The 17,278-nt window shown below is 33.7% G+C and overlaps 1 protein-coding gene across 1 annotated transcript; it reads left to right on the top strand.

The window, feature by feature from the left end:
* Positions 1 to 128: 128 nt before the first annotated feature.
* LOC124532827 (TBC1 domain family member 22B) lies at positions 129 to 6,918 on the top strand. The gene is made up of 4 exons (XM_047107917.1): positions 129 to 794; positions 1,606 to 1,818; positions 3,692 to 3,958; positions 5,976 to 6,918. Exons 1-4 carry the CDS (start codon positions 234 to 236, stop codon positions 6,381 to 6,383), a joined length of 1,449 nt encoding a protein of 482 aa, XP_046963873.1. The 5' UTR covers positions 129 to 233; the 3' UTR covers positions 6,384 to 6,918.
* Positions 6,919 to 17,278: the final 10,360 nt, after the last annotated feature.

Raw genomic sequence — 17,278 nt, 5'->3', positions numbered from 1 at the left:
AATATAATAAGGATTCATGCAATTCATAATATTTAACAGTAATACAATGGTCTATATGTCAACCATCAGTTTTATATATAATCTGTTTTAAAGTCGTGGTAAAACACATATGACAATTGACAAATTAAATAGTTCTATAATTGTCTATGACCAATTGATATGTCATATCAACATTTTCGTAATATTTTGTTGTTCAGCTAAGTTATTTAGAATGTCTCTGGATCTAAGTTATTATGGAAAGCTATCAAGCCGAATATGACAAGAACGGATTGGCGGCTGACACGTTCTGGAAGACTCCACAGCGAGCTGTTCCGGGCAGGCCGTGTCAGAGGGTTGAACGAGGCGAGGTTATGTCGGGGTCATCGTATCAGCAATTCCAGGCGTCCGTGAACGACGCCTGGGACTTGGGGGACGACGACATCATCTCCGGCATCGCGGAGACGAAGATATCAAAAGCCATATCGCAGACTGCAGCTTTAAATGTTATTAATTCTCATCGGAATAGTACTAAGAACGTAAACAAAAATGACGTCAAAGTCGAGAGCGAGAGTGTTAAGCCCAGGGAAGAGGCGCTCGCTGTAAGAAAGAATGAAGTGCGTAAAATTGGTGGAGCGCCTGGCGGTTCAGGGCCGCTGCGATATCCGGGCCGCCCTCGTCCAGTGCGTCTGTCGGCGCTTACGTCCCGCGAAGAAAGCAGTGAGTCCAAATTGGAAAGGTTTCAACAAGTGCTAGAGAGTTCTGTTTTGGACTTGAATGAACTTAAGCAACTCAGCTGGTCTGGAATCCCTACTAAGGTCAGTGATTTGTGATGAGTCATTTAAATTAACAGTAAACATTGTTCCAACAGTAATTTATGATAATTATGAAAACAACTTTATTGACAATAGTAGGTTAACACCCCTTGACATTAGTAAGTTATTTGGCTTTTTGATACTTGTTTTACATTTTATTAAATGTATTGTAATGGTAATACAAGCTTAGTATTCGAGACATAAATACAACTATTTAAAATAACCTTGAATGGTCTCTCTGACTTGTGACTGCAATACAATACATGCCATTTCATGACTTACCTTTTAGACACACAGTACATAATTGTATGTAGATTTATTCATGCCTTTAGTGTCACACTTTTTTGCTCTAAACTATGAGGAAGTATTAAATACTATATGAATCTACTGAGATCAGAATTTTTGGTAGTTAAATAAAAAAAACCTTTTCAACCTAGAATAGGTATATTAACATACCTTTTTTATTATTAATGTTTTATACCTATAGCATCTTTAAAATTATTACAGAATCAGCTTGAATTATTAAAAGCACTCAGTATTTCTAGATATTACCACACAATTTGTTTTACTCAATATTTACTTTATACATGTCTACCTTGAAAGTTTAATGTCAGAAATTGTATTTGTGACAATTCTCATAATCTAATATTGGCTTTTTAGAAATGTTATACTGATGATTTTCTTATGTCAATGTAGTATTAAAAGTTTTTTCTGTAATTACATGCTTTATGTATCTGCTCTATTTTAACTAGTTTAAACCACACACTGTATATGTTATACCAATATTAAAAAATATTTATAATATTTCTTATAGGCCAGAGCTGTGACATGGCGTCTTCTAGCAGGCTACCTCCCGGCAAATGCAGAGAGAAGGTCAGAAACATTGGAGAGGAAAAGAGCTGATTACAAGCATCTTGTAAGGCAGTACTATGACGCTGAAAGAGAAGAAGATACATATAGACAGATACATATAGATATACCCAGGATGAGCCCACTTGTGGCTTTGTTTCAACAAATAACAGTACAGGTAATATTATATAACTTTTGCTGGATAACTAAATTAATTAATTAACCTCAATTAGTGATACTATAGATAATAATTGTGTGTGTTTATTCTAAAAACAAAAGGTTTGAATTCTGGCTAGGAAATTGATTTTTCATAAATTCTATTTTGTAATTTTAGTTTATGTCAAAATTGGACCAGAGACTCTTTTGTGTATTTTATACTATTCCCTTACTGACTTTATACCCTAAGAACTCAATTGAAAAGAATAATAATAATCTGGTTGTAATAAATCTATAAAAGATCAACATTTGTTAAAAAAAGAAAACTCATAAAGGAACAAATACAATGTAATATTCAATCCCAGGCTATGAAACTACTGGATTGACACAAAATATATTTTAATAAAAATATTAATATTACAAGGAAAGATATATATAATTAATAAGAAAGGTAGTAAACTATGATATGAAAGATAGGATGCATTATTATTCCTTAAATTTTATTTTGGAAATATGAAAAGAGGTTATATATATCCATTGTAGAATCTGAATTTATCTCTCTATAGCCTATTCCAATTGAAGAAGGAATTAATGTATAAAAGTCATAGATTTAGGTATGCCATGTGCTTTGATAATAGCACAGTTATATTGTGTGCTACTCAGTTCTTGATTAATGCCTACATGTATACAGGGTTATTGGTAGGGAAGGTTATTGGTAATTCGACATATTCCCATTATAATACGTCTGTCCCGTTATAATAACCCTGTGATAGTGATAGGGGTGACTATTTGCAATAATTTTAACCCCCATGTATAATGCAAAAGTGTACCATTTTTGAGCTATGACGTTTTTTCATAATAAGTCAAAAATGCATTTCAAAAATTTATTTAAAAAAAGTATCAATTAAAATCTATTGTTTTCTTCTGATTTATAAAAACGAAACACTGGATATTTGCCAATATTTAAACAATAATTTTCGATCAATTTAAAATTACGAGAAGGAAAACGATATTATTTCAATATATTTTAGCCTTTTATCCTCAAATATGTATAATAAACAAAAAAACAACAGTATGATACTTCCTTCTGCAGATTATTTTAAAAACAACCATTTTATTACATTACCAAAAAGGGTATAAACATGAACGAATTCATACTAAAGGTCGCTCTGGAGAAAAAGGGTTGGGATGCATTTTAAAGATAGGCGCACACCTAGGCGGGCCGCAACGCATCACAAAAATTCTCCTGAATCAGTTTCATACATTTTGTATGGGCTATCGCACACCTCAGGCTGGCCGCGACGGGCCGCATCGCAACGCATTGGCGCATCACTAGCCAGGCATATTTGCGGCGATGTTATGCGTTGCAATGCGGCCCGTCTCAGTGTGCGTTAGGTCAACAAGCAGACGGCTGACTGAGTGCTGTTCGCGAATTACCATAATTAATTAATAAAAAAATTAATAAAACAGAAACCGAATCATCAACAATATTTATTCAGGTATTTTTTTATAGTACTAAAGTTTATTATTTTCTTTAGTAGAACAGTACAAGGAATTGTACGACCTACAACATCCCAAATATGATGATGTACAGAGAAGGTATAAGCGTTAGATAGATAGAGAATATAGAGATAGGCGGAATCATAAAACAACATATTGAATAAAAAAAGCTCTTCGTCAGAACTATCCATCTTCTTAGATTGCCAAAACCTGACTGATTATAAGATGTTGGGTTGCGGTGCGGCCCGATGCGCCTGCTATATGATTTGGCGCAAATTTGCAATGCGATGCGTTGAGGCCCGCCGCGGCTATAATTTTCTCGACCCTTAAGACGACTGATGAAATTGCTACAACAACATGTAGATGAAAAAACAATGGTATTTATTTAATTCCAGGTTATGTTTGAACGAATCTTGTACATATGGGCGATACGACATCCAGCCTCCGGCTATGTTCAAGGTATCAACGACTTAGTGACACCATTCTTTATGGTGTTCCTCCAAGAAGCAGCACCCGGCAAGGAGTTGGACAACTTTCCTCTGGATAGCTTGACTGAACAACAGAGGGACATCATAGAAGCGGACTCCTTCTGGTGTCTATCTAAGTTCCTAGATAGTATACAGGATAATTATATATTTGCACAGCTGGGAATCCAGTACAAGGTATTGATGCTTTTGAATTATATAATTATTAATAATTGACGACCTCCGTGGGCGAGTGGTGTGCACACAGGTTTTCATGGGTACGCTACTCCGAGGTCCCGGGTTCGATTCCCGGCCGAGTCGATATAGATTACCATTTGTTTTCTATGTTGTCTTGGGTCTGGGTATTTGTGGTACCGTCGTTACTTCTAATTTCCACAACACAAGTGCTTCAGCTACTTACATTACAGTATGTGATGTTGTCTCATATTAAAATAAAAATTGTTATTATTTAGAATGATATGGTCAGGCTAGCAAATAAGTCACATGATGGTAAAATAACCACCCTAAGGGCGGCATAACACTGTAAAAATATTAACCATCCCTTACATTACCGATGAGCCAACAACATTCAGACCCAAGGTAACTAAATGGCTGTCTAACTACTTACATTAGCTCGCCCTTCAAACGTGAACAAAAATATCTAGTATTGCTGTTTGATGGCAGAAAATGTAATGGGTGATACCTAATCAGACGGGCTTGAATACCACCAAGTGAAGTACTTGTATCTGTTTATTATACTTATATAAGTACAGTTACAAGTAACTCAATGAATGTCATATCCAATATAACCAATGTCAATATAACCAAGGGGAATGTGTATTACCTTATGCTTTTTCATACGCACTTTGTCTGTTGAAGCGAGTTGCAAGTTATGTGCAGTTAGTCATCTAACTGGCTAGCGCGATCGTAGAAGGCTACGTATAAGAGCCAGTCTTACAATAGATCAATGCGGTTCGTTGTTGTTGAGATTGAGATTGGTCCCTTTATTTTGTTGACGCAGATCTTTTTTTTATGGTATAGGTTGGCGGACGAACATATGGGTCACCTGATGGTAAATCATCACCATTACCCATAGACAATGACGCTGTAAGAAATATTAACTATTCCTTCCATTGTCAATGTGCCACCAGCCTTGGGAACTAAGATTTTATGTCCCTTGTGCCTGTAGTTACACTGGCTCACTCACCCTTCAAACCGGAACACAACAATACTGAGTACTGTTATTTGGCGGTAGAATAACTGGTGAGTGGGTGGTACCTACCCAAACGGGCTTGCACAAAGCCCTACCACCAATCTACAGTTGATTTGATGTCACTTCATACGAAATTTGCTATGTTTTTGCCTCTTGTTGTCATTCACTGCCAACTTGCAAAACAAAAGACACTCGTCGTTAAACGACACTCATTTCTTCACTTACGAAGACGCCTCGACGTAAATTATTATCGACAAAAAATATAAAAACAATATGATATTTTTAAAATTTATTTTATTACATAGCCTTATGATACCCACAGTTTTGAATAATAGTTAAATGTAGAAAGTAATATTTAATGTTCATTAATTTCGATAACACACATTTAAAGTTAAATGTATAAACAAAGTAAAGACAAGACATACTATCAATGTTTTATCAACGCCATCATTACCGTATTTGAGATTGGTAAACATCAAATGCAGTTCTGCTAATCAATTAGTTCAGATAAGATTAATAACATTGATAATGCTCATTATCATAGTCAATATTAATATATAATAGAAAACATAGATTTGGCTCATTAAATTAATACTAAGGTACTTTATACTAAATAGGTATATAAAACTAAACTAACCTCGCCTAGTACTTTAATTAGTGAACAAACAAAGCAAACAACAGCCTGTAAATTCCCACTGCTGGGCTAAAGGCCTCTTCTCCGTTTGAGGAGAAGGTTTGGAACATATTCCACCACGCTGTTCCAATGCGGGTTGGTGGAATGCACATGTGGCAGAATTTCTATGAAATTTGTCCTTTGCAGGTTTCCTCACGATGTTTTCCTTCACCGCTAAGCACGAAATGAATTATAAAGATAAATTAAGCACATGAATCAGCGGTGCCTGTCTGGGTTTGAACCCGCAACCATCGGTTAAGATGCACGCGTTCTAACCACTGGGCCATCTCGACTCAATTAGTGAACAATGATGATTTTTTTGTCCTCAGGTGAATCAACTGAAAGAACTAATAAGACGCATTGATTTGCCGCTACACGAACACTTACAGAAGCATGGAGTCGACTATCTCCAATTTTCATTCCGATGGATGAATAACCTCCTCACTAGAGAGATACCGTTACCCTGTACGATTCGTTTATGGGACACCTACCTCGCCGAATCGGACGGCTTCGCGACATTCCAACTATACGTGTGTGCCGCGTTCCTCCTGCACTGGAGAGAGAGATTGATATTAGAAAAGGACTTCCAGGGACTGATGATACTCCTTCAAAACGTTCCGACACAAAATTGGACGGATTCGAATATAAGCGTGCTCGTCGCGGAGGCGTACAGGCTCAAGTTCGCTTTCGCGGACGCGCCCAACCATTTGCACAATGCGGGCAAGTCGGACAGATGACCTGGATTGAAACGGTAACTGGGAACTCGAATCCAATTGGTCGGAAACACATTCGAACTTTAAACAGACTACAGCCAAGCCGAGGGGAGAAGCGTTCGTATATCCATATAGAGTCCAAAACTTCTCAACCGATTTTAGCAAACATTCGCGACCATATAAATCACTAAAGTTCGTGTAATGTTCAAGATGATTTTTTGAAATCAATAATTTTATATTTAAAAATCGATAATTTAATCATAAAAGTCGATTATTGAAAAACTCGATTTAAAAATTTTAAATGGGGTTCTGTTCCCAGCGTATATGCTTAAAATATAATTCAGATGGAATGATCGTTTGTTTATGAGAACTGTCAATTGTACGATATACTCACGTGTAGAAATTTACCGGCTTTGCATGTAGCTTATTCCAATCAAGGGAGTTGATTTAAACCTTGGATTTACGTGTCATGCGTTTTGCTAATACCTCTGCTATATCGTGCACTAAAAAATGCTCTTGTTTCATAAATCTTTATTCATATTACTCAATTTGCCACAAAATCACTTAAATTGTATTTAAAAAAGTTTCCATAATAACTTAAGCGCCATTTTTAATTAATACCACAGATTGTCTATGCCATAGACTATTATTCAAGATCTCGACTAATGATATCGCGTCTATTCAATGTTTGTTTAGTTTGATTCTCCTGTGATTGGAATAGGGTACGCAAGTGTTGATAGAGGGGGTTTATTTTATAGTGCTGTCTTCTTCATTCATATGTGAAATCAATGAAAACAAAAGAGATAGGTTAGTGTTAAATAAACGCCATCTAAACAACTTAAGGAAATTCGTTAATTATTTTGATTTGGTTGTAATTTTACTAAAAACGTTATTATTTTATAAACGATTGTTTTTAATATGAATTGTGTCGTAATTTAGACCTTATTTTTAATTTACATTGCTAGAATAGTAAATAATTTCCTTCGGGGAAAAGCCACCGGTTCATATAGTAGAAAAATCAATTTGAATTTGTTTATTTCTTTTATTATCATAAAGACACTGACTTATGTATAAATAATAAGTTTTATTGTTTTGTATATTTATGGCGGAATATAAAGCACAAATAGTACAGGCTCGTTCTTCACGATTCATGAGAATTACTGAGTAAATATTACCTATAAATTATTTGATAATATTTGACGGGAGGAATTGGGTGCATTTATAAAACGAAAGTTTTATAGAACTATGTGATTTTTCATTGATGGATTAAAGAGAAATAATAACGGCAGTAACGTCGTGTGATGTCCCCACTACTAGGTCTCTCGTTAAGAGGGGGATCGAAGCTCATTCGACCACATTGTTCTACTGCCGGCTGGCAGATATATCTATGCTGAGGTTGCAAGTCACACTGTTTGTGTATCACCGTTCGTTTGTAATTTTAAAAATAATAATATTCGATATTGAAAAACGCTACTAAAAATACTTTTGGTTGTATAAATATAATCTGTGCGAGAAAACGTCAGAATAAAGAAAACAATAGTTATTCGTTGTTCCATATCGGTTTTGCCGTTCCTTATTGAAATAATCTAACGGAATTACCTCGTTTGACATCTGCATCGTCTGTATTCTGCATATAATGGAAGCACTCTTTCATCCTTAACGTGTTTTTGATACGCGAGTCCTATTGTCTATGGTAACATGTCATCGCCTTGCTTGTAAATGTTCAGTCTTATTAAAATAAGGCAAATGAAACATCAAATTATATATTTGTGGCACAGTTCAATAAGGAACACGCTTTAGAACATTGTCACGTTCCACCCATATCAGTGGTATAGAATTGTTAAGTAAATTGTATAAATATATAGTAAGAAATGATTGCATGTAATAGTTTGGAGGGAAACGCGCTTTCGTATTTAAAATAAACTATTTGAAATCATTTAAAATAATATGTATTTAATATTAATCAATTATATATGCCCCGTTATTTTTTACAAATTGTTGCCATTCTTCAATTAAAAATTCCATGCAGTTTTTTATTTTTATTTACAAGGAAAAATGTAATTAAAATACGACAGAACTTTCCCTCCAACCTAATATATATATTTGTGGAGACTAATGCTGGCAACACAGATACAGTACGCGCAATCTAACTTGACCGGTCTGAACTTTACGTCATTTTAATATGCGTTTATCTGTAGCCAAGTACCGTCCGCACTCGTGACTAACTTCGGGCCGGCCAAGTTATATCCCGCGCATTGTATAGTTGATATTCGAGGGACCGTAATGTACGTTTTTGGACGTGTAATCTGTATTCGACCGTATGTGGTACGATTAAAGTCTGATTTTGATTGAAAACGGTTTCGGAAGGCCTAATGATAAGTTTAATATTGTTAAAGTTAGGCGCGGAGCCTGCTGTAAAAAGATATTTGATTATTGTGACTGTAATGTATTTTATTTAACGTATATGTTACTTTAATTTTGATTATTTTAGCGTTGTTTGTAAAGTTTCGCCTTAATAAATATATTGTAATAAATATTGTTGTTTCTTTAATCAAAGTCAATCTTTAAGTTCTACATTTAGAAATGCTATCTCGATTCTAAAAATCTGTATGCTCTATTAGGCTGTAGTTCTTCAATTTATTTCACCGTCAAGCCTAATAGCTTGGTGAGAAGTGAGAACAAACAAAATTGTTAACAATATTGTAAAAATAAAAATTTAAAATCAATTTAAAAAATATATATATAAGAGGCCCATAATAATAATATACTCTTCGTATAGATTGGGAACGATTTGTATATAAAAAATCTTGATCGTGTGTCCGTGAGTTAAAGCATGATGGTCCAGTGGTTAGAACGCGTGCATCTTAACCGGTGATTGTGGGTTCAAACCCGGGCCAGCACCACTGAATATTCGTGTGCTTAATTTGTTTTTGTAATTCATCTCGTACTCGGCGGTGAAGGAAAACATCGCGAGGAAACCTGCATCCGTCAAATTTCATAGAAATTTTGTATTTACATTTGTATTCCACCAACTCGTATTGGAACAGCGTGGTGGAATATGTTTCAAACCTTCAACTCAAAAGAAGAGGAGAAATTTACAGACTGTGTGAGACAGTATAGTTTTAATATAAAATACTTAAAATCTTCTAATAGTTAATATAGGTTTCTCCTACGTAAAGCGAGAAAATGTGTGAGACTCGCCGGTATCGAGAAGCTTGGTACTCCTCTGCTCTAGCGGTACCCACTTCGTCTCTTCGGGGGCTCATCACGGGATCGCTTGCGCATGCTACAGAGGGACCCCAAACTTTTGGTCCACCTTGGGCTTCCAAACTAGAAACTTAGCGTAGCTGTCTCTACACTGACTCTGCAGCAGGATTTCTGAGAACAAAAAGCAATTAGTTAGTCATTCAGTAAACTATGAAGTGACAAATATATTATTGATTCAAGATTATGATTATCAACATAAAATCCTTTTTAAAATGAAATTATATTTATCTGCATAAATTTAAATTAATTAATTTTGCGCACTATAACATATATAAATAAACGTATTGCTTAGGAACATAAGCCCTTTTAAAAGAAAGTGTAAAAACTGTGTTTTATATCAGCTCCCACAGCTATCGACATTCCGAAGTGGTCGAAAGCTTCGCTTCAAACTTGTATATGTTGATATAAAATTTCTTGAAATAAGTCAATATAAAAAAATTACTATTTTATTTTTAATAAAAAATTTACGCGAATCGCTTTAAACATTTAATGAGAGTAGGAAACAAGGTAATAAGGTAACATTGACCTCGTCGTCTTCGCGCCTGCGCAAAACTTTTGACCTTGGCCTAGACATTGACATGTGACTGTTTTGCGTAAACAATTGATATCGTATCCTACTTATAAATTCCGATTAAACGAGCTTTATTTTGATTACGTTTCTTCAAAAAAAAATTAATGAAATCTGGATTATAAAATTGATTTAGCAATATAGATTTTTTTTAAGTAAGTGATATGATCGATCCAGGCAAGAACTGCTCCAAATGGATTTTGGACTAGTGAGTATATCTTCCAATATAAAATGTAGAAAAGCAATCACCGCCACCAATTTAAATACTTTTTCTTATCTTTACTCATATATTGTAACTTTGAAATTTAGCAAATTATATATTAGTGGAACCTACATGAAGGCTTTTTAAGTTTACGTAAGAAATATTAAAGAAAAGTCTATATAAATATTATAGAAATAGAATATTTATAGTCAAAGGGTGAAACTTTTTACGTGTCAGATGAGTCATTTTGGTCAGATTTTAATATAAGATAATCACATAACTAGTTATCGCCTGCAAATATACCTGCATGTATAAGGTACCGCCAGAAACGGTGGAACTACTAGGTGACCCATGTCCTCTTCTGTACACCTGCTGTTTCAGTTATAATTAAGAAATAAAAGCATTACAAACGAATATATTTTTGTATTAATAAAATGTATAAACCAAAAATACTATAAAAAATACCTGCCGATACGGATAGGAATTCCGTTCCATGGTATGAAATTTTTATCACTTTTTTTAATAAACCGATAGGCGGACGCACCGACGGACCATTTTGTACATATAATATATCCATTGATATTGACGCCGTACAAAATTTCAACCATACCTTACTTTGCCAATGCGGCACCAAGCAAACCTTGCAAACTATGATGTTGTACAGCGTTTGCCTATAGTTATACTGGCGCACTGACCCTTTAAATCGGAATACAACAATACTATTTCTTGGTGGTAGAACTCATGATGTTTGGTTGGGCGATTTACGATAAAGCGTAAATAATTATTATGTAAATGATGTCACAATTTACGTAATACAATTATATGTCTTTGACAGTATAAAGTAACAGTAACAATGTTAATGTGATGCCCACAGCTGAGTTATGGCCTCACCTTCTTTTGAGGAGGTTAGTAACTTATACTATATATATATATATATATATATATATATATATATATATATATATATATATATATATATATATATATATATATATATATATATATATATATATATATATATATATATCGGCAGATCTTTATTCTTATCTGCGAGAACGGAAGTAGGTACTTACTTCAAAATCAGTAATACTTGTCTGGAATTGACTTATTAAGGTATTCTAACCACTGTCATCTCAGAATATTGACAAATACCTACAAAAAGTTACTTATAACAATAGAATTAAACGAACCAAAATGTCTTAAAAAATCTTGTTAAAAGTGGAAAACCACAATATCATAACAACAAGGCTTATATAAACAAACCATAACTAAATAAGTCGTCATGACTATTAATTGTTTACAATTTATTAACATATGAATTAATAACATTAAATGCTTAAATATATACAAATATTAACCAAAACTAGTTACTGTAAAAATCTTGACCGCGTGGAATGGTGGCAAGAATGCTAGCAGCATTTCCCCGTTGAATCGCAATTTCGATCCTCTGGGCTAAAAACGAACCAGCCCTCCTGTCACCAGTGGAGGCAATGAGGTGTTATACTTTTGATAACGCTTTTTGCACCACTACTCCAAGGGCCAAGCGTTTCGATATGATATGAAAGCAAGAATTAAACTAGACGAGTCTTCATATGGCTATTAATAACATTTAGGATTAGTTGTATACAGCCTACACTGGTGGACACCGAAATGGGGGAGTCAGTGTTTTTATATATGAGTTCCTTCATATTATTTAATGACAAATAAACTAGTAGCGTAAAATGTTGTTTTTAATATTGTTTTGTAATCATAATTGTGTCGTCACAATTTAAAATATAGTAATTAAATATGTTCGAAGTTTGAACGATATCTGACTGTGGTTTACCCTTCCGGCGACGTTTCCTGCACGCTTGATAACGAAAATATTTTATTAAAATACTAGTGATGTTTCTTTTTATTACAATTAGGGTTACAATAACATATTGTAAATCTTTTTACACAACATCGATCATCGATCGGTCAATTCTTGCGGCCTAACAGGATCACCATCAATACTTGGGTTCAAAACACCAGGCTTGTAATTTACCGTTCACGCTTTTTAATACTACAGAGACTAACATTAATACACATTCTGAAGAAAAAGCTCGATTCAATTTCTTGCTTTGTGGATTTCAATAAGTTTAAGAACGGTCAACATTTTGACAATTCTACGTGTGATTAAGACACGTTATCACAATATCTGTAACCAGTTGAGATAAACATACCTCAGATTTACAAACAACTCTGCTATATTACTCTATTGTTTTTATCACGAATATTCATTTACTAGCTGTGCCCGTTATTTCGTGCGAGAGTTGCGTTGCGTTTTCGTGTTTAATTTAACAAAACAATATTATTGTGGCATAAGTCCTTTCACCAACCCGTAATGGAACAGCATGGTCGAATATGTTCCAAACCGTCTCCTTAATGGGAGAGGAGGCCAAGCAGTGGGAAAGTTACAGGCTGTTCCTAAGTTACTCCTTCTTACATCAGCTATTAGCAAAAGTCCCTTGAAAATCGATTCAGCCGTATCAGAGATTAGTCGGAACAAAAAGACTGACAGACATTTGTAAAAAATGTATTTAGGTATGTGTATAGATCATAAAATAAGTAGTATTAAAGATCTCGACCAACGCTTAACTCATGCCACATACATACAAAGCAAAGTTGCATTTGTTTATCCTCCATTGGTTGGAAGAGAATACACTAACCAAAAACTTGAAGATGGAAGAAATTAAAAAAAAAATCGTACTTCTTATCACATAACGCCATATACGGTATAAGGTTCAACAGGCGAACTTATCGCAGAAGCAGCAACATCATCCAGGCAGCTTTGTGGCAGAGGATTAGAACATCAATTAATAAAATATATACCTTTATTATGTACCTAAGATTGGATTGTTTTTTTTTTTTTATTATTTTAAATATCGATCGTTTTCAGCACGCATTCCCATCACTAGTATGCAACGTACGTACTTGTTTCCCTAAACCACGATGTGTATGCACAGCTGCCAATTAGTAGCTTTTAATAACTTCGCGGCTTTCCTCTTAGATAATGTTAATTTATAACGGGCCGCACTAGCGTTGCAGGACATTTGTGAACGTGACATTGTGTGATTGATATTGTTCGAATTATTTTTAATTTGTTTGAAGCGGTTCCTTTTTAGGTAAGTATAATTTGTTATATTTATTTAAAAAAATATTTGACATTTTTATAAAAATAAATAAATGAATAGTATATGAATGGCTAGTAAGAGGTTTTGAAAACCAGCATATATCAGATTATTTCCACGTCAACTGGTGTTAATGTAATTGGATGTATTATATATTTCGTATTTCTTATTTATGACGCATATTACAATGTACTCATAAGTTAAAAAAACCCCAAATCTCAGCGTGTAATGTGGAGTGACATCGTTTAGAATTCACAATTTCAGACTATTATCGACATATTTGTTCTTTAAATTAACTATAAAAAAAATTTTAGATCATTTAAATATACACGATATTAATTTTATAATTATGTATTTATTACGTGAAAAAAATGTAAAAGAAAAATACGGATTAGAAAATTAGTGGTTAAGTGCATTGATGTTGTAAAGATTTTTATTTTTTATTTTGATTGTCGAGGACAGCCGAGATGGCCTAGTGGTTAGAACGCGTGCATCTTAATCAATGGTTGCGGGTTCAAAACCAAGCACGCACTACTGAATATTGATGTGCTTAATTTGTGTTTATAATTCATCTCACACTCGGCGGTGAAGGAAAAAATCGTGAGGAAACTTACATCCGTCTAATTTCATAAAAATTCTGCCACATGTGTATTCCACCAACCAGCAATGGAACAGAGTAGTGGAATATGTTCCAAACCTTCTCCGCAAGGGGGAGAGGAAGACTTAGCCCACAGCGGGAAATTTACAGGCTGTTGTTGTTGTTGTATATTATATAATAATTGTTAAGCATATATTCCAAATAAGATATGAAAACAGAAGAACGCAAGATAAAGAAGATAAAACTTATGTCAGCTGCGGCTCATCGTAAGGCAGTTTGCTTGTGTGATCCGCCAGCTGCCTAGCGAAGGGCAACACATGACTTAGTTTTTCAACACTGCATCAGAAGAAATCAGGATGAAGTTTACTGAATGAAGGCCCTCCAGTAGACAGAACGCCAACTTCATTATCATTACATAGTATTAACCAAATACGCTAACCGCTCTTGCTGTCTGTCCATATGTATGGTTAGACCTTTTAAATTACGCGACGGATTTTGATGCGGTTTTTTTAATATATAGAGTATTCGAGAGGAAGGTTTTTATATATAATACATGGAAAATATAGTAATGAAACACTAATTATTTTAGAAGTATCTATTGTGATTTCGTATATAAACAAATTCTGTAGTATGTTTAGTATTAGTATAGCACCCGTGCGAAGCCGGGCGGGTCGCTAGTTTTTCTAAAAACAAATTAAACTTTTATGTTATAATACTATTGATAAATAAGACACAGGATACGTTTAATTGTATACCATTAATATCATTACATGCAATGATTAATTATTTAATATAAAATAATTGTTTAATCAACAGCAACTAGATTTTTGCTCGCCCTTCGAAGTGGAATTCATTCAACCTAGAAGTATACGTATATAAAAAAAATATATAGTATATAAAAATAATTTGATTTAGTAGATATTACATACCGATTTCCGACCAAGCACTGTACTAAATTTTCGCTTTTTTTATTTTAAATAATAAATAAATATTAAATATGGAAAACATCATATACATTACTCTGATCCAAATTTAAAGCACTTGTGTTATAGAAAATCAGAAGTAACCCAAGACAATACAGAAAATTAATGAACTCTTTTTGTATATCGGCTCGGCCAGGAATCGAACCCGGGACCTAGGAGTGGCGTGCCCATGACCGGTGTACAAACTTACAACGGTGGTCGCCATTTTATGATTCATATCATAGTTTAGGAAAATATTGAGGAAATGGTTATCCCAGTAGTAAAAAAATCCTTAAATAAATTCCTCATTGATGAGTAGTTGTTTTACCAGCGGAAGGACATTAACGAGCAACTTAGATAGAGCTTGTAGGTACATGTACCTATTTATGTAAATTCATTTAATTATGGGTCCGCTAGAATACCAAAAGCATCATAAATTTATTTTTTTCGTTTAAAATTTTTATTAATTTATTGCCATACAACATGCATATAATTATGTAAACATTCTTTATATGTCTTGTTAATTCACGTTGAGTGAATTTACCGTGTGAAAATCGTAACTAATATTAGGTATAATGTGTTTGATAATTTGTTTGTTAAACTTTCATCTGGTAACTTACTCCAGTGATACACATTGTCAGAAAAGGATATTATAAATTCCCTAACGCCTGCATGCAGGATTTAATCACCGAATAAGACGTGAAGTATTTACTATTTTTTTAAATAAATTTAATCTCAACTATTTTATTTACTAAGATTAAGTTGTCTTGCATGTTTAGGAACAGTTGCTGTTAGATATATTAAGAAAACATACGCTAAATTTTATATATGTAGGTACTTAGAAATTAGTTAAATAATAACACAGACGACGCAGGTTACATCTTAAACCCTAATGAATATTGTTTGGAATAATTATATTTTATTTATATTTATAGTTAATAAATTCGAGATATATCTACATTCGATATTAACATTAAGTTAATAACAGGTTTGTTCAGAGGTTATTGTCCGCAAGGTCACGGAGAGATGGCAGGTGGTTTCCACTGGTTACGAATAGTTGATAGTCGATACTAACCAAATTAATTGTATTACATTAATTACTATTCTAGTTTTGTATAAATATATCTAACATTTGAGGTCGACGTACTTTCAATATTAGAATCCGATATCCATATCCATGGAAGAAATATATTGACGACCTCCGTGGTCGAGTGGTGTTTACACCGGTTTTCATGGGTACGCCACTTCGAGGTCCTGGGTTCGATTCCCGGCTGAATTGATGTAGATAATCATTAGTTTTCTATGTTGTCTTGGGTCTGGGTGTTTGTGGTACCGTCGTTACTTCTGATTTTCCATGACACAAGTGCTTTAGCTACTTACATTGGGATCAGAGCAATGTATGTGATGTTGTCTCATATTTATTTATTATTAATTTATTAATAATCTACACAATAGTTCTATACTTTTATTGTAAATGCGTAATTTTAATAATGTTAAATTATAATAATGAAACATATAAACAATGCTGTTCACGGACCTCATCTCAGTATTGGAAAATCGAGGCCATAGTCCAACACGCTGGCCCGCCCAGTACTTGTTGAAAGTCAGAAGTGCATTTCGTAGAAACAATATTATGCACTGCATTTCAAAAGTATGCCAAACTAGACTAACGCTGTAACTATATAATATAACATTTGGTTTTATTTTTATTTATAATTGAAATGGACGTAATTTTAGAGAAAAAAACAGGTTCAGCTTGTTATTAAATAAAATTATTAACTACTTTTGTCAATCCTATGATAGAAGAACTTGTACGTAATTGCAACTAAAATCACTGTATACGATATATTTAACACAATACTATTTAAAATATTTTGTGTTCATGTGTCGACATATATGAAAAACGTATCATAATAACTAGTGCAGTGTGTTTCTGGCTCATCTTTATAATACTAGTCGGATTAGTGTATGTCATTGTACAGGACGTAAAGATTTTTTTTCTTTGATATTTATTTTGCCTACTGCAGTATTTTATTCTTCCAAATAATAGAAGCAAATATACTTTTTAACATAACAACATTTATAACATAATTTAACCAATTCAGACAAACGATAAAAATGTACTTATGTTACAACCGTCACACTTTTGATAAAAAAAATATTTCAGTAA

This window comes from Vanessa cardui, chromosome 10 (genome assembly GCF_905220365.1).
Source record: "Vanessa cardui chromosome 10, ilVanCard2.1, whole genome shotgun sequence".
In the NCBI taxonomy this organism is placed as follows: Eukaryota; Metazoa; Arthropoda; class Insecta; order Lepidoptera; family Nymphalidae; genus Vanessa; species Vanessa cardui.
This window is presented reverse-complemented; position numbering and strand designations above follow the sequence as displayed.